This window comes from Stenella coeruleoalba, assembly GCF_951394435.1.
Source record: "Stenella coeruleoalba genome assembly, chromosome: 8".
Taxonomy (NCBI): Eukaryota; Metazoa; Chordata; class Mammalia; order Artiodactyla; family Delphinidae; genus Stenella; species Stenella coeruleoalba.
In genome coordinates, this window is record NC_137154.1 from 30,405,044 (window position 1) to 30,424,053 (window position 19,010).

General features: G+C 39.4%; 2 protein-coding genes across 3 annotated transcripts in view; both read left to right on the forward strand.

Moving 5' to 3' along the window:
- The window catches only part of LGR4 (leucine rich repeat containing G protein-coupled receptor 4), a 97,047-nt gene extending 92,511 nt beyond the window's left edge, over positions 1-4,536 (forward strand). For both annotated transcript variants that reach the window (XM_079929430.1, XM_079929431.1), the window contains exon 18: positions 1,474-4,536. In XM_079929430.1, coding sequence (XP_079785556.1) covers positions 1,474-2,750 — 1,277 coding nt within the window. In that variant the 3' untranslated portion in view covers positions 2,751-4,536. The remainder of the gene's footprint in view (positions 1-1,473) is intronic.
- Positions 4,537-7,895: 3,359 nt separating this feature from the next.
- The window catches only part of CCDC34 (coiled-coil domain containing 34), a gene marked incomplete at its 5' end in the record, with an annotated part of 52,560 nt that continues 41,445 nt past the window's right edge, over positions 7,896-19,010 (forward strand). Inside the window, 2 exons of the mRNA XM_079929698.1 lie at positions 7,896-8,353; positions 13,095-13,230. Of these exons, the coding sequence (XP_079785824.1) occupies positions 7,896-8,353; positions 13,095-13,230 (594 nt within the window). The remainder of the gene's footprint in view (positions 8,354-13,094; positions 13,231-19,010) is intronic.

Sequence of the window (19,010 nt, forward strand, 5' to 3'; positions counted from 1 at the left end):
CAGGTCGGATTAGCTACTCCTTGTTCCTTGCAGAAGGAAGAGTTCAGATACAGAGATAAAGGTGAAAGGTTCCTCTTAACACTTCCCTGACGGGGCAATAAAAAAATTAATTAGAAAAAAAAAATTTTTTTTTAAGTTCCTTGAGTGAGATCCATATAAATGGTGCAGAGCTGGTTTGTTAGGTCTGTGAATATCTCAGTGATTAAGTTGCTTTATGGGATGTATCAAACTTCAGGACAATCCAGAAACATAAATTAGAACGTGTCTTTTGGGCAGTTGCAGTACATAGTTTTCTTACGCTCTGTAGACAAAATTCTGTTTTTCTTCACTAACTTTTATTTTTTAAATATTATTATCTTTTTTTAACATCTGTATTGGAGTATAATTGCTTTACAATGTTGTGTTAGTTTCTGCTGTATAACAAAGTGAATCAGCTATACATAAACATATATCCCCATATCTCCTCCCTCCTGCGTCTCCCTCCCACCCTCCCTATCCCACCCCTCTAGGTGGACACAAAGCACCGAGCTGATCTCCCTGTTTTCTCTAACTTTTAAATAAAACGGTTGTCATTTGGGACATAATTAGCATGCCAGTCAGTTGCTAGAACATACAGCTCAGCTACTAAATTAGTTCTTGCAATCCTAGTTCGTTATGTAGGGTTTTATTGGACATAGTTTTACATTACTAGTTAACATTGGTGTTAACTAGTGTAACATTGATTTGGCTCTCATACTGTCTGAATGACCTCTGTCAGGTCAACCAAACACTTTGAAATCTCAGTTTCTCTGGATGAAAAATGGGGATAATTATACCTATCTTAACCTGCTTCATCAGATTGCTTTTGAAAGCTATAAGAAATGTGTAAAAAATATATGTATTACACATACATATAATATACAATTAGTATAAAGTATATTAGGAACTAGGAAGGAAGAAGGAAAGGACCTGACATTTACTGAAGTACAACTATGTACCCAGTAGCCCGCTTAAGTACCTTGTGTATGTAATTTTACTTACGCTACACAACGCTGTGAAATAGGTGTTATTATCCACAAGTGAGAAAATGAAATTCTTAGAGGTTTAAGTTGCCCTCTCAAGTAAGAGCAGCAAGTTATGAACCCCAAACTCAAACTCTAGTATATCTGATTGCAAGCCCTCAGTTTATGAAGTACCTTTCAGGTACTAGACACTGTGCTATGTATATTAACTTAGGTATAAGAAAAAGTGAAAATTTTCTTTTAAATATCATTGTATGGTTTGCCCAATAGTTAATAAAAGAAATGAAATAAATATATATTAAAATAAATTTTTAAATAGCCCAGTCCAATGACTAAAATATCAAAGAAACGGTAATCTTTTCTATTGGGATCAGTTCAATTTGTAGTAGATTAATTATTCTAGTTTCTCTCTCAAGCCATATCATATGGAATATGGTCTTTTATAAGTTGTCTTTTCTCTCTTTCATTCTAGGTGCTTTTAAGCCCTGTGAACATTTACTGGGAAGCTGGATGATCCGTCTTACTGTGTGGTTCATTTTCTTGGTTGCATTGCTTTTCAACCTGCTTGTCATTTTAACAACATTTGCATCTTGTACATCACTGCCTTCCTCCAAACTGTTCATAGGCTTGATTTCTGTATCTAACTTATTCATGGGAGCCTATACCGGCATCTTAACTTTCCTGGATGCTGTGTCCTGGGGCCGATTTGCCGAATTTGGCATTTGGTGGGAGATTGGCAGTGGCTGCAAAATAGCTGGGTTTCTTGCCGTTTTCTCCTCAGAGAGTGCCATATTTTTATTAATGTTAGCGGCCGTCGAAAGAAGCTTATCTGCAAAAGATATAATGAAAAATGGGAAAAGCAATCATCTCAGACAGTTCCGGATTGCTGCCCTGTTTGCTCTTCTGGGTGCGGCAGTAGCAGGCTGTTTTCCCCTTTTCCACGGAGGGGAATATTCTGCATCACCTCTGTGCTTGCCATTTCCCACAGGAGAGACCCCATCATTGGGATTTACCGTAACCTTAGTGCTGTTAAACTCACTAGCATTTTTATTAATGGCCATCATCTACACTAAACTCTACTGCAACTTGGAAAAAGAAGACCTTTCAGAGAACTCACATTCTAGCATGATTAAGCATGTTGCCTGGCTCATCTTCACCAACTGCATCTTTTTCTGCCCCGTAGCCTTTTTCTCGTTTGCGCCATTGATCACTGCCATCTCTATCAGCCCCGAAATAATGAAGTCTGTTACTCTGATATTTTTCCCATTGCCTGCTTGCCTGAATCCAGTCCTGTATGTCTTCTTCAACCCAAAGTTTAAAGAAGACTGGAAGTTACTGAAGCGACATATTACCAAGAAAAACGGATCCGTGTCGGTTTCCGTCAGCAGCCAAGCTGGTTGTGTGGAACAGGATTTCTACTATGACTGCGGCATGTACTCACACTTGCAGGGTAACCTGACTGTGTGTGACTGCTGTGAATCCTTTCTGTTGACCAAGCCAGTGTCCTGCAAACACTTAATAAAATCACACAGCTGTCCTGCCTTGGCAGTGGGTTCTTGCCAAAGACCGGACGGCTATTGGTCCGACTGTGGCACGCAGTCTGCCCATTCTGATTACGCAGATGAAGAAGATTCCTTTGTCTCGGACAGTTCTGACCAGGTGCAGGCCTGTGGACGAGCCTGCTTCTATCAGAGTCGAGGATTCCCTTTGGTGCGCTATGCTTACAATCTCCCAAGAGTTAAAGACTGAATCAGTGTGTTTGTGACTGTTTCCCCCATCAACCCAAATCACAGTGTTTATAGAATGAACCCTAGTCTGATCTCTCATCTGGGAAGCACTTCTGTGATCACTGCCTGGTGTCACTTAGAAGAAGGAGAAAGGCGGCAGTTTATTTCTTAAACCAGACCTTTGCAAAGAACAAGTGCCTAAACTATCAATGGATGAAAAAATGCAGTGTCCAAGCAATGTGTAGTCTATTTGAAACAAATGTATAACTTGAAAAAGATTCTATGTATATCATAGCAATATAGCGTTAGGTTTTTCTGATCCATAAGAAGCAAATTTATACCTATTTCTGAATTAAGCACAAGATAAAGAACAGCTGTTAATATTTTTTTAAGAATATTTTAAATGGTGATTTTGTATAATTGAAGAAAAAGTCTTGCTAATTTTACCTAATGTTTCATCATTAATCTCAGGACAACTTACTGCAGGGCCAAAAAAAGGGATTGTTTCCCAGATAGGACTCTGAGAGTGCATGTAGGCATCATCGTCTGGCATTGTCTAATCCATCTCTGACATAATAGAGATTGTTTAAGAGATTTAAATATAAAACCTGAAGATGTTTTTAAAACAATATTAACAACTGTTAGATTTTAAAAGAATAACCGAACACATTTGTTTTCAGTCATTATACACTGCTTTGTTTCAATCACAGCAATTTTTTCTTCAGTGTTTTGTGATCACACTATTAGGAAAAAGTAAAGGGCTCATTGCTGTGTGAATTAGTAGATTTGGCTAAACTACTTACATGGGACTTTAATAGTATCTGAGGGATTCGATGGCTCCGTGTGATGTTCTCATTGATAAAACACGTCCTAATATCCTTGGAGCTATCAGTATTTTCCAGTTTTGTTGGTCTGTGATCTACCTATAGTTTAAATTATACAGAAAGTAAATTGTGGCAAGTGATTTCATTTAGTTGGAAGAAATTGTGAGTAATTATGACACAAAGCACTTACATTTATTAGTGAGCTGGATTCTCCTGAACCTATACTATTATATGGAAGCTGCCATACATTTTCCCCCTTACTTTGATTTACAAGAGCCTGTGCAACAGCTCAGGAACGGTGTTCTTGGGAGACAAGCCAAATATGTCACTAAGGAAAAAAAAAGGCATAAAGCTTAGGCCTGACAAGCCAAATATGTCACTAAGGAGAAAATAAAAGGCATAAAGCTTAGGCGTATATCTTTAAAAATCAAAAATTTTACTTGATTCTCACCTATGGACTTCTGACATGTTCACTACGTGGAGTCTTAAAGTTATAAAGGTTCAATACGTTTTTTGAACAATATGCTAAATCAGTAGCAAACCCACTGCCATATTAGTTGTTCAGGAGATACTAAAAGACATTAAGCTAGATTGCAGTTTAAAAATTAAACTGTATATAATGTGCATATAATGAATTTTTATCTTATGTAAATTATTTTTAGAACACAAGTTGGGAAATGTGGCTTCTGTTCATTTCGTTTAATTAAAGCTACCTCCTAAACTATAGTGGCTGCCAGTAGCAGAATGTTAAATTGTGGTTTATATACTTTTTGCATTGTAAATAGTCTTGGTTGTATATTGTCAGTGTAATAAAAACAGAATCTTTGTATATCAAAATCATGTAGTTTGTATAAAATGTGGGAGGGATTTATTTACAGTGTGTTGTAATTTTGTAAGGCCAACTATTCACAAGTTTTTAAAATTGCTATCATGTTTGTATATTTACACATCTGATAAATATTAAATCATAACTTGGTAAAAACATCTAGCTAAAAGTTTTTTCTTTTCAAAAGTCATGTTACTGAATACTTTCATTGCATTCATTTAAAAAATAGAATAGCAGATATCTAAAATATGTGGTAAACTGTACTATACATATGGTAGGAAATACAATATTGTATGCAGTGTGTTTAATTATTAAAGTTTCTGGAAAGCAATCTATTTTGCCTTAATTTATACTAGATATATTAATGAATTTGCTTAGTGTTAAACTAAGCAAATTGAAGTAAAATATTTTTAAGAGTATTAGAAGAAATGTTGAGAGAACACTTTGCTGAAATTTAGAAGTGAGGTTTTATTCTATCTTAAGTCTGAACCATACTCACGGAAAACAAACTGTGAAATTTAAGAGGATACCATCAATTATATCTTATTTAAAAGCAAATTATTTTAAAAACTGCATGATTCCAGTTATAGCCAATTGCTCAAATGCAGTAGTCCTCCCTTTCTTCCCTTATCTGAGGTTTCACTTTCCATAGTTTTAGTTGCCTGTAGTCAACCGCAGTTCAAAAATATTAAATGGAAAATTCTAGATATAAAAAATTCATGTTTTAAATTGCACACCCTTCTGAGTAGTGTGATGAAATCTTGCGCTGGTCTACTCTGAAACGAATCATCCCTTTGTGCAGTATATCCTGCCTGTTAGTCACTTAGTAGCTGTCTCTGACTACCTCAGTGCTTGTGTTCAAGGAACCCTTATTTTACTTAATAATGGCCCCAAAGCATGAGAATAGTGATGCTGGCAATTCAGATATTCTCATACTATGCCTAATTTATAAATTAAACTGTATGGGGAAGAAAACATAGTATACATAGGGTTTGGTACTATCTACAGTTTCAGGCGTCCACTGGGGGTCTTGGGACATATCCCCTGTGGATAAGAAGGGTCTATTGTGCTTAGAAATAATTCAGTATTCACAGTCATCAAGACTTCATTTTACAGATGGGAAAATAGAGGGCCTAATGAAATTTAAGTGAATACCTGACACATACAGCAAATTAGAACCCAAACCAGCACCCAGTTCCCCTTAATTTGAGATGTTTTTTGTTTTTGTTTGTTTTAAACTTCAGTATATGTTTGGAATTCCCATAACCAAAAGTAGAATACTATAATTACCCCTCCTCCCATGCCCTAGGCCCTTACTGCCCATACCCAACATCCAGCTTTGGCAGCTGTCAACAGCACATGGTAAATCTTGTTTCCCCTTCATCCCATTCACTCACCTTCTCTAATCCCTCTGCTCCTTGGATTATTTTGAAGCAAACCTAAAACTAATTGTTTCATCTGAAAATATTTCAATATGTCCAGGGATACATTTTTTTAAATTGTGTCATATATTGCAATAGGACTCACTGATAATGATGTTATTTTTGAAACAGAGATTTTCAAGCAAGGGTCACTCTTCACTTACACAAGTTTACAAAGCCAGCAAAAAATAGGAATTATCTCAAATATAGCGTGAAAGTGAAAATAAATGAGTAGTAAGAAGAGAAGTTACTAAGTTAATACCCTGAAACTTAAGGGGAGAGGCCCTCTTTCGAGCTTATTTATACATTTTATATAATGCAACCAAACTTGATTATGGTTTCTGTGCCAGTAACGAAAAGGCGCTGTAAGAAAGGAGACCACAGGACTTGATTATGTTCAAGCACCAGCACCAGCAGCTCTTAGCCTCTTAGCTCCAGGATTGTTACAGCATAATGCAGTAGTTGGTCATCATGATGATTCTGAGGCGTCAAGGGCATAATTTGTTTAAAACATTTTAGATCCCATAGCAAGAGGTTACAGTGGAACGGTTTTGGAGTTTAAATGATACAAGTTACCATTTACCATTTTCTCTTGTCTGGTCCTGTGCTAGAAGCTTTGAGAATTAATAAAATATGACTGGGAGATAGATTATTTCCCTATTTTACAGAGGAGTAAGTCAGAACTTGGAAAGGCAAAACAGCTTGTTTAGGGAAAACTAGCAAATAAGAGGAAAACCACGGATTCAAATACAGGTCTCTTACATACTAAAACTTGGTGTTTTTTTTTCCTACTATGCTTCAGTAATGTGGGGTGATGTTTGTTGGGAATAGCTTCTCAAGTTTACCCCCTTATGAAGCCCTAAAGTGGCCCAGGGTGATGCTGTTGTTATTGATTCGAGAGATGCTCTCCTAAAAGGTTTTAACCAGATACACCAATATTGAGTAATTGGGATACAGAATGAAAACTCAAAGCCATTTTATTCCTCCATCAATTCTATCACTCATTTAAATTGCTCTAGTTTTCTTCCATTTTCATTGTTTTTACTGAAAATTTTAACAAAACTTACATTCCATTTAAATAGTTTAACCATGTCATATTTTATTAACCATAGCTTCTGTCTTCTGGATTGCCCTTAGTTACTATTATTTCTACTGTAATTCTTTGGTGTCAAATTTTGCAGATCTAAATTTCATTGAAGATTTCATATCACTCTTTGGTCAATGACAAATCCTGTGTGCTGTTTTAGCCATTGTCAGTTTTCATTGTGTGATATTTCTACAGCAATATGCATTATGAGCTGGATAAAGCCCATTTACTTAGAAGTGTACACAGTTCTGTCAGCATGAATAAAGGAACCAGCTTTAGTATCACCTCTTCCTTACTACCTTCATCCCCATCCCCAATCCCTGAGGAGAGTACTCCTTCTGAAGTCCCACAAAATGTTTTCATTCCTCACAAAATGCATATAACAGAATATTTTCACGGTATGACTCTTCACCACAAAAGAATGAGGAGCTTGTAACGGCTTGTAACGGCAAGGCTTGTATTTTATATATCTCCAGTGCTTAGCACAGACCGTAGTACAGTAGAGCCTTCAGAAAGGCCCCGATGTTCATATGCACTAAACAAACGAGTTCCTGTAAGATGCTAGGCAGACGAAGGGCTACCAAAAACAATGAAAGATTGTACCAAAAGTGCATTTTTAGATACATCTCTAAACTTGGATAATGTTCGCCCCCCACCCCCTAAAATACGGCCGTGTGTGGCCGTGTGCTGAGAGAAATCACGGCTGATCCTTGTAACCCTGACCTTGTAATGATACGGGGTTAGTTTTCGCTCCTGCTTTTCCCCCCCAAAATATCTGCCTTACTCAGTGATAGCACATTTCCTGTACCGAATGAACCAAACAAGGGACGGGCCCTCCAAGCTGTCAGCCGGGAGCGGGACCTTATCCGTGAGCGGAGCGCGGGTTTAAGTCAGAAGAAGTAGCGCAGGTCCAGGCCAGGGAGGAGGGAGGGCTGCCAAGAGCCCGCAGGGCGCCGGAAGCCACCTTCTACAGGGCTGGACAAAGCCCAGGCGGCCTCCACGCGTCGCCATGGCAACGCAAAGTCAGCGCCCGCCCGGATTGGCCGCGCCGCCGCGCGCGGGGCCTGCTGGGAGAGCACGTCCCCGCCGCCGCAGCCCTGCCGGTTTGAACTTGGCGGGCTCCATGAGGGCTGTGGGGCGGTGGGGGGTTGTTTTGCCCCTTCCCGACTCCCGGTTCTTGGCCGACTGCAGGTCCAGGCCTCGGCCCACCTCGGGCTCCTTCTCCGTCCTCATGGCGGGCGCCCGGGGGCAGGGGCTAGAGGCGGTGGAGGTGTGCTCAGTGTCGCCGCCGCTGAGCTGCGGCTATTCCACCATGTCGCTGTTGTCTCCTCTCGGCCACAAGAGCTTCCCGTTTGACGACGACGACGACGGTGACGGGGAGGAGGAGGTAGATGTGGACGAAGATGCTCATGACTCAGAGGCCAAGGTGGAGAGCCCGAGAGGAATGGAGTTACAGGGGTGCTCCAGGTAAACCCGAGGCCGCCGGCCGATACAGCCCCTCTCAAGATTTCTTAGACCTTTCTAAGTACTTTCTTCTGGCGGCCAAACACCCTCTTGTCTTCCCTCTCAAAGGCTGCACGGGCACCTGCATCCGCAGGTGCTGCTGCTTTTGGCGCATAGAGTCTGGGCCGGTTCTTACACATGACCACAGATTTATCATCGTTCTTAATCTTTTTCCTGAGAATGTGATGATTCTTACAGTCTCGCTCCCCAGAGAAACGCACCTAGTCTTAAACATAAAATTTTGCTGCAATTTCAGGAGTTTTATGAAAACTCAGAGAACAGATTGGGGACACTAGAACTCTTGTCCAAACCCTTAATACCAAAATGTAGTTGACTGCACCTTAGTGATACCTGGAGCTATTTTGAAAACAGTCTGATTGTCAGTGAAGTATGTTGTAGTAAGCAGTATACTTTTTATGTCTTAGATTAAGAGCTGAAGCTTGGAGGCTAGCAATGTCAACTTCAGCATCCAGAGACAATGTTGGGTCTGCTCTGAGCACTTAACAGTAGAAAAGAAGTCATTGAATCAGAGAGTGTTAGAATCAAAGGGATTATTAAAGCCATCTTAATTTATTTATTTCTGCAGTTCATTCGGCAGTTTGTGCCATATGGGGCCCATAAACAAGATAGGCATTGTCTTTACTCTCATGGAATTAAAGCCTACATCTAGCCACTCATTTTACAGATAACAAAACTGGCTCAGGATACAAATAAAAAGTCTAATTCAAAGGCATACACCTAGTTATTAGCAAAGCTGGGCCTAGTCCCAAGGTATATTGCTCCTGTTTTCTCTTCCCTATGCTACGTGCCTATTGTTGGGCATAAAGAAGTAGGAGCAAAGGGCCTATCCCTGCAGGAATATCTTTTTCTGGGACAGACTTAGTGATGCAGGTCCATTCAGAGGTAGACTCATTATGTCATCTAAAGGAAGCATTTACAAATTTCTGATTGTCAAGCTGCACAAGGCATAATACAGGAGATCTAAGACATACAGACCAAAGAACCCATGCTTTATGTGTAAGCAACCAGTTAAACCCCTTTGCTATAAGACATGCATACACAGAGTGAGTAAATGGAATATGGAACCGTATGAAGTGACTCACATACACAGTTACAACAGTGAGTCTCTTAAGAATGAGAAGTAAACATTAGTACTTTGGTAGGAATGGAGATCAGTAAGAGTGACCAAGCAAGCCACTTGTCCAGACTGGTTGTAACAACAAGAAAGTTTCAGGAGTCCGTTTTCATGTGGGCCTTTGTACAGATTCTTCAGGATCGAGTTGGTCTCAGTGATTTTTAAAATAAATGATTTTTAAAATAATTTTAAAATAAAGTACCTTCTAAGCCTAATCAGCAGGACTAAGCAATGTAGACAGTTTAGCAACCCAAGGAATGATGGCCATGAAAACTACAGCTCAGCTACTGAGACCTTGCATTAGCTTCCAAGAGCCAAAGCCCTGACCAAATAGAGCTCATTACAGGAGGAGCCAGTCATATTTATGTCAAACCTTAGCCAAAGCGCGAATGAGCTGGTAACACCCCAGGGCCATAGCTGCCTTCCTATCACAGTTCATCCCCTCTGAATCAAGGCAATAGGTAAGATGTGGTCTGGAGAGAATGCAGGAATTGTCAGGCCTGTGTGTGGCAAGTGTCAGATGCTTATTAGGTGTTCAATAAACATATGCTGAAGGAATGCCTATTTCCCACTTCCTAGAGAACAGATAGTTGTGGTGATTGTTTTCAAATGCTTCAGAAAACCCAGCACTTCTTTTCAGGAAAGAGAAGTGTTTAGAACATTTCCTTATTCCTCCTCCCTACCTCTCACCTTTAGTTGGTGCCCTGACAGTTTGGGGGTGATGGGATGAAGAGGGCAGGTGCCTGAGCTGTAGCGGTGAGCATCCTCTTGTGGACCAGAGTGTGGAATTTTATGCCTTTTTTTTTTTCCATCCTTCACCTGCCACAGGGATCTGACTGTGGCAAAACTAATAGGGTGAGGCTTTCTTGGGATAGACTCAGGCATCAGCTGCACATGATGGGGTTGAGCTGCAGGTATTTTCGGTGTATAGAGCTGTGCTTAGAGGACGCACTGACCTTCAGGTGTGTTGGATAGCACTGCGGTAAATAAAGCTCACAGGTGACTTCAGACAAGATAATGAGAAATATTTTCCTGGAGTCTTTTATAATATGCATTGGGCCTGCTGTTTGTTCAGCTTTATCCTGGAAACCCATTAGGAAACCCGTGCCTTAATAAACGTCTTGGTCATAAACAGCTGCTTATCAAGCCTCTCTTGATTATGATTAGAGCTGTAGTATATATGCCACACATTTTGAATATATTTGTTAAAACTGATGAGGCAAGAAATGTAATATTTAAAGTGTCATTTTAAAAAGAAAACACTGATCTCACTGATTTCTTCTTTCAACAAACATTTCTTAGGAGCCTACTATATTCTAGGCTCTAAGCTAGACTCTTGAAATAAAAAATGAGTTAAGACATGTTTTCTGTCTCTTAGGAATTCATGGTTTCTGGCAGAGATGGACAAGTGACAGAAAGCCTAAGGCACTTAGTCCAGATTTTTTGCAGAATGAGGCAATAAAGGTTAAAACCTGAGCTAAATCTTAAAGGGAGAGTAGGAATTAGCTATACTCCTCCTAGTAGTACTAACTGACACGTTCCAAATGCTTACTGAGTGCCCGGAACTGAGGTAAGTGCGGATCGTTCATGCCGCAGTACCTGTGAGGTAGCCACTACTATTTTCTCCACTTAACAGATGAGAAACGGAGGCTTAAAGAGGTTAAAAAATGTACATAGCTAGGAAGCAGCAGGTAGAGATTCACCCAAATGTTTTACTCCCAAATCTAAACTCTTACTTTGGCCGTGTGTGGAGGTGGAGGAAAAGAATTTCAGAATTTTAAGCAAACCTGCAGAGCACAAGGGCGTGGCATATTCATCAACGTGCCTAAGTTCAATAAGACTGAAACGTAGAGTCCAGATCAGCTATTGGTGGAAGAAGAGGCTGGAAGATAAGCAGGGCCGATTCATGGGTGTTAGGCTGTGGAGTGTGGATTTCATCCTATGGGCAGAGGAGCACTGAAGAATTTTGAGATGGGGAGTGACATGTCGGAAGGATGCATTTGAAGGATGAATCTGGCAACGGTGGAGAATAGTTTGAAATGGAGGGAGAAAGGCCAGTTATGACCAGACAGCAGTTGTGAGGTTGTAGAAGAGAAGAATGGCTTGAGAAAACTGAAAGAAGTAAAATAGACAGGATGGGGTGATTATATGGGTGTGGGACCTAGAGGTACCAAATGTGGACGGGAAGCAGGAGTCAAAGATTTGGCTTCTGGCTTGGCTAACTGGGTGGGTATTGGTACTCTTCCCCGAGGTAGGATTATAAGAGGAGGAGTAAGATTCTTCTTGATGGGGAGGGTAGTGAGTGGGTGGTAGATGATTTGACTTGTTTTAGACTGGTTGAGTTTGGTATTTAAGTGGAGCTGTCTATTGGATGGTTGAAAATGAAAGTTTGGAGCTGAAGGGCAAGGTTTAGCCTGGAATGCCCAATCCAGGCCTCATCAGCACCTAGTGACAGTGGAAGCTCCGGGAGGGTAAGGTGGTGCTCTGCAAGACTGACAAGGAAAGATATAGGAAATAAATGACACATCAACAGTGTCCCTTTCCCACTAGAATACAAATTCCATAATGACATGGATGAATGAAGAAACAGCAGAAAAAAACAAGTAAATGGAAGCTACAAGGCAGAAAAAGCTGAGCATGGCAGTGGACGAGGCAGTTGGTTGCCTGAAGCAGGAATGTTAGAGACAAAGAGGGGCTGAGTCTATAATACTGTAGTGTTTTGAGCTGCCTCGGGTCCTGAACAAGCTTTCTTTCCATGCGTGCTCATGGTTCAGCTGTTCCTGCTTTATGGGGCTTGTGTATCTGACCAAGGCCCTGTGTTCTTTATGTATGTATGTTCTCACAGTACTTCTCCTCCCCTCTTCTTTTGAGCTTGAGTGAGTGCTTACTTTTCCACATACCCAGAAGAGACAGACTGACAGAGGTTCGTGGTGGAGACAATGGTAGGAGGTAACCCAACTCTGGGGAGCTGTGGACACCCTATCTGAGAACTGGCAAAAGGGAGTCCACCAAAACATGAAAGAATACAAGGACCATATATTTTTGATACCTTTTTATTTCAAAACAATTGCAAACTTACAGAAAAGTTGAGATTGTAAAGAACTCTGTCTGCCCTTCACACCAAAACCTTAATTGTTACCACATCAGCTTTACCATCCTCGCTGTGTAGGTATGTATTCTTCCCTTCGTGAAGTATTTAAAGGAGGAAAAGGGAAAAGTCTGCTCCAGAATCTGGCTAGACACATGTGTTGTAATTAGTAGTCCAGATATAAGATTTTTAAGAATAAAAAAAAATTGTTGTAATTGAGGCAAATGGACTGGGTGTGATTTTAGAACATGAGAGAATTCAAAGACAGTCTGAAGGGTAAACTAATTCAAACATTGGACTTTCTGATCATGGTTTTTCAAGTGTATATTTATATATGATTAATTCAGCATATTTATATATAAAAGTCACAGTATTGTAAATTTGTTGTGGAATTCTGCTTTCATTGTACAGCTAAGTGACTTTGACTGCTAAGCCAAAGAGTTTTGAGTACAAGTGCTGTAGTATCCTCTCTTTTGCAATAGTGTGGTTGGACCCGAAGATAACCAAGAAGAACAGAAACAGGTGCAGTTACCAGAAAGCAGCCTGACACCGTGGGAAGTGTGGTTTGTTGGCAAAGAAAAAGTAGAACGTGACCGTCTGCAACGGAAGGCTCTAGAGGTAAAACTAGACAGTATTCTTTCTATTTAGTCCATGAGCTCACAAAGTAGAGCTGCTGTCAAAATTAAAATGTTATTGTTATTATCCCTCACAGCAGACTTTTTGCATTTTCTTGTATCAGTTTGCTATATTGATATTAATAACTTACTGGAGAAATAATACATGTTCATTATAAGAACATCTGGAAGATACAGCTAAGCATAATTAGGAAAATGAAAATCTCTAATCTTGTCCCCTGGAGATAACTATTGTTTGTTTTTGTGGTCTTTTAAAAAATTTATTTATTTATTTATTTTTGGCTGCAATGAGTCTTGGTTGCTGCACTTGGGCTTTTTCTAGTCGTGGTAAGCGGGGGCTACTCTTTGTTGTGGTGCGCGGGCTCCTCATTGCAGTGGCTTCTCTTGTTGCGGATGGAGCATGGGTTCTAGGCGCGCGGGCTTCAGTAGTTGTGGCACACAGGCTCTAGAGCGCAGGCTCAGTAGTTGCGGCACACGGGCTTAGTTGCTCCACGGCATGTGGGATCTTTCCGGACCAGGGCTCGAACCTGTGTCCCCTGCATTGGCAGGCAGACTCCCAACCACTGTGCCACCAGGGAATTCCCCATAACTATTGTTAATATTATGGCATATAGCCTTCCACATTTTCTTCTATGTAAATTTTAAAGAACATGTGCAAATGTATATTCATATAGTGTCACCATATGTACATTTAACTAAAGTCAGCTGCATATACTTGGTAAAATTTTTAAGAGAAATAAAAATTGAAGTAGAGGCTGGAAATCTATCCCCATATCACTCAGAGCATGTGCCCCAGAGTGAGTTTGTGCTGGGAGATGGGAATCTTCTGGGCTTTCAGGTTTTTTCAGTTTCTCTTTGCCTCCCTGCCTCACTTGTGGACATTTTTGTATTCGTAATTCTCTCTGAACTCTGTCCAAACTCAAAAAATAGTTTGAGATACATTTTCACATGAATCCGTCATTCTTTGAACTCTTATCATTTGCTGTTTAGAACCTAGCAGCCAAATAGATTTGGATAGTTTGGCATCCTCCAGTATCTAGACCAACTGAATTCTCTCTATCCAGACACAGAAACCAGGTAGATTTGAGTGGTGAGGGATATGTCTTGTTTTTAATAAATAGGATCACTCTTTTGTAACCTGCTTTTTTCTGCTTGTTGCATTATTAATGTTTCTGTATCATTAAATATTTTTATAGCATCATTTAAAAATGGCTAAGATTATTAAAATATATTTAGAATGTATTGAATATATAATAGAATATAGTTAACCAGTTCACTATTGTTGCATATTTAAGTTTATTCTAATTTATTACTCTCCCTGTTACTGTAAAATCCTTGGAATTGAAACTTCGCCCTCCATGATCTTCTTGGAGTAAATTTTCCATTTCAGTTTTGAAACTAGTTGTTCTTTCTGTGATGGCTTTCTAGCCAGGTAGGCAGTCTTGGCATGATTCAAATGGTTGTAGAAGCCAGTACATTCTGCAATTTCCCTATTGCAGTATACTTTGTATTCTAAGTACAAATTTATTCTTGGAAAAGTACACAGTAGTATTTGTTTCTGCTTAGAAGGGCACAGGACTTGAGAAAGACCTTATGGTTTGATGTCAGGCAGGCTTATTTAAACTTTTACACTTCCATTTCCTCATCTCTACAGTAAGGATAAAATAATGCTATCTGGTCACAGGGTTTTTTAGAGCAGCGGTCCCCAGCCTTTTTGGCACCAGGGACCAGTTTCATGGAAGACAGTTTTTCCACGGATTTGGGGAGGGGGAGATGGTTCAGGCGGTAATGCGAGCGATGGGGAGCGGCAGATGAAGCTTTACTCACTTGCCCACCCCTCACCTCCTGCTGTGCGGCCCAGTTGCTAACAGGCTGCAGACCAGTACTAGTCCACAGCCTGGGGGTTGGGGGACCCCTGTTTTAGAGGATTAAATGAGACAAATTATAAAGATGGCTGGTGTTTTTATTGGTATTGTTATTGATATCATTGCTAGTCACAGTCTTTTTCTTTCTCTTTTATTGAATTATGGTTGATTTACAATGATGTATTAGTTTCAGATGTATAGCAAGCTGATTCAGTTTTATATATACATATGCACACATACATATACACATTTTCAGATTCTTTTCCATTATAGGTTATTACGAGATATTGAATATAGTTACCTGTGCTATAGAGTAAATCCTTGTTGCTTATGTATTTTATATACAGTAGTGTGTATCTGTTAATCCCCAACTCCTAATTTTTCCCTCCCCCATCTTTCCCCTTTGGTAACCATAAGTTTGTTTTCTATGTCTGTGAGTCTGTTTCTGCTTTGTAAATACATTCATTTGTATCATTTTTTTAGATTCCACGTATAAGTGATATCATATGATATTTGCCTTTCTCAGTCTGACTTCACTTAGTGTGATAATTTCTAGGTCCATCCATGTTGCTACAAATGGCATTATTTCATTCATTTTTATGGCTGAGTAATATTCCATTGTGTGTGTGTGTATGTGTGTATACACGTGTGTGTGTGTGTGTGTGTATGTGTGTATGTATGTGTATATATATATATCCCACATCTTTTTTATCCATTCGTCTGTTGATGAACATTTAGGTTGCTTCCATGTCTTGGCTATTTGAAATAGTGGTGCTGTGAACATTGGGATGCATGTATCTTTTCAAATTAGAGTTTTCATCTGTTCTGAATATATACCCAGGAGTGGAATTGTTGGATCATACGGTAACTCAATTTTTAATTTTTTAAGGAACCTCCATACTGTTCTCCCTAATGGGTATGCCAATTTACATTCCTACCAACAGTGTAGGAGGGTTCCCTTTCCTCCTCACCCTCTCCTGCATTTATTATTTGTAGATTTTTTGATGATGGCCATTCTGACCAGCGTGAGATGATACTTTATTGTAGTTTTGATTTGCATTTCTCTGTAATTAGCTATGTTGAGCATCTTTTCGTGTGCCTGTGGGTCATCTGTATGTCTTTGGAGAAATGTCTATTTACGTTTTCTGCCTATTTTTTGATTCTGTTGTTTCTTTTTTTTGATAATAAGCTGTATGAGCTTTTTGTATATTTTGGAAATTAATCCCTTGTTCGTTGTATCATTTGCAAATATTTTCTCCCATTCCGTAGGTTGTCTTTTCATTTTGTTTATGGTTTCCTTTGCTGTGTATATAAGCTTTTAAGTTTAATTAGGTCCCATTTATTTGCTTTTGCTTTTATTTCCATTACTATAAAAGACAGAGAGTGTTCTGCCTATGTTTTCCTCTAAGAGTTTTATAGTATCTGGCTTTACATTTCGGGCTTTAATCCTTTTTGAGTTTATTTTTGTGTATGGTGTTAGAGAACAGTCTAATATTATTCATTTACATGTAGCTATCCAGTTTTCCCAGCACCACTTATTGAAGAGACTGTCTTTTCTCCATTGTATATTCTTGCTTGTTTTGTCAAAGCTTAATTGACCATAGGTGCGTGGGTTTATTTCTGGGCTTTCTATCCTGTTCCATTGAACTATATTTCTGTTTTTTGCACCAATACTATACTGTTTTGATTACTGTAGCTTTGTAGTATAGCCTGAAGTCAGGGAGCCAGATTTCCTCTTGCACTGTTTTTCTTTCTCAGGACTGCTATTGGGGTCTTTTGGCTATTTGGGATCTTTTATATTTCCTTACAAATTTTAAGATTCTTTTGTTTTAGTTCTATGAAAAATGCCATTGGTAATTTGGTAGGGATTACATTGAATCTGTAGATTGCCTTCGATAGTGTAGTCATTTAGACAATATTGATTCTTCCAACCCAGGAACATGGTATATCTTTCCACATGTGTGTGTCATGTTTGGTTTCTTTCATCAGGGTCTTATGTTTTTCTGAGTACAGGTCCTTTGGCTCCTTAGGTAGGTTTATTCCTAGGTATTTTATTCTTTTTGATGTGATGGTAAATGGAATTGTTTCCTTAATTTCTCTTTCTGCTCTTTCATTGTTAGTGTATAGACATGCAGCAGATTTCTGTGTATTAATTTTGTATCCTGTAATTTACTGAATTCATTGATGAGCTCTAGTAGTTTTCTGGTAGCATCATTAGGATATTCTATGTGTAGTATTATGTCATCTGCAAACAGTAACAGGATTACTTCTTCTTTTCCAATTTGGATTCCTCTTATTTCTTTTTCTTCTCTGATTGCTGTGGCTGGGACTTCCAGAACTATGCTGAATAAAAGTGGCAACGTGGACATCCTTGTCTTGTTCCTTAATCCTAGAAGTAATGCTTTCAGCTTTTCACCATTGAGTATGATGTTAGCTGTGGGTTTATCATATATGGCCTTTAGTTTCTTGAGATAGGTTCCCTCTAAGCCCACTTTCTGAAGAGTTTTTTTTTTGTGTGTTTTTTTTTAACATCTTTTTTAGAGTATAATTGCTTTACAATGGTGTGCTAGTTTCTGCTTTATAACAAAGTGAATCAGTTATACATATACATATACATATGTTCCCATATCTCTTCCTTCTTGCGTCTCCCTCCCTCCCACCCTCCCTATCCCACCCCTCTAGGTGGTCACAAAGCACCGAGCTGATCTCCCTGTGCTATGCGGCTGCTTCCCACTAGCTATCTATTTTACGTTTGGTAGTGTATATATGTCCATGCTACTCTCTCGCTCTGTCACAGCTTACTGTTCCCCCTCCCCATATCCTCAAGTCCATTCTCTAATAGGTCTGTGTCTTTATTCCTGTCTTACCCCTAGGTTCTTCATGACATTTTTTTCCCTTAAATTCCATGTATATATGTTAGCATACGGTATTTGTCTTTCTCTTTCTGACTTACTTCACTCTATATGACAGACTCTGGGTCCATCCACCTCATTACAAATAGCTCAATTTCGTTTCTTTTTATGGCTGAGTAATATTCCATTGTATATATGTGCCACATCTTTTTTGTTTTTTTTTCATGCTTCATCTCATTTATTCTTTTTTTTCTTAACATCTTTATTGGGGTATAATTGCTTTACAATGGTGTGTTAGTTTCTGCTTTATAACAAAGTGAATCAGTTATACATAAACATATGTTCCCATATGTCTTCCCTCTTGTGTCTCCCTCCCTCCCACTCTCCCTATCCCACCCCTCCAGGCTGTCACAAAGCACCGAGCCAATATCCCTGTGCCATGCGGCTGCTTCCCACTAGCTATCTACCTTACTACGTTTGTTAGTGTGTATATGTCCATGACTCTCTCTTGCCCTGTCACAGCTCACCCTTCCCCCTCCCCATAACCTCAAGTCCGTTCTCTAGGAGGTCTGCGTCCTTATTCCTGCCTTACCCCTAGGTTCTTCATGACATTTTTTTTTTCTTAAATTCCATATATATGTGTTAGCATACGGTATTTGTCTTTTTCTTTCTGACTTACTTCACTCTGTATGACAGACTCTAGGTCTATCCACCTCATTACAAATAGCTCAATTTCGTTTCTTTTTATGGCTGAGTAATATTCCATTGTATATATGTGCCACATCTTCTTGATCCATTCATCCGATGATGGACACTTAGGTTGTTTCCATCTCCGGGCTACTGTAAATAGAGCTGCACTGAACATTTTGGTACATGACTATTTTTGAATTATGGTTTTCTCAGGGTATATGCCCAGTAGTGGGATTGCTGGGTCATATGGTAGTTCTATTTGTAGTTTTTTAAGGAACCTCCATACTGTTCTCCATAATGGCTGTACCAATTCACATTCCCACCAGCAGTGCAAGAGTGTTCCCTTTTCTCCCCAC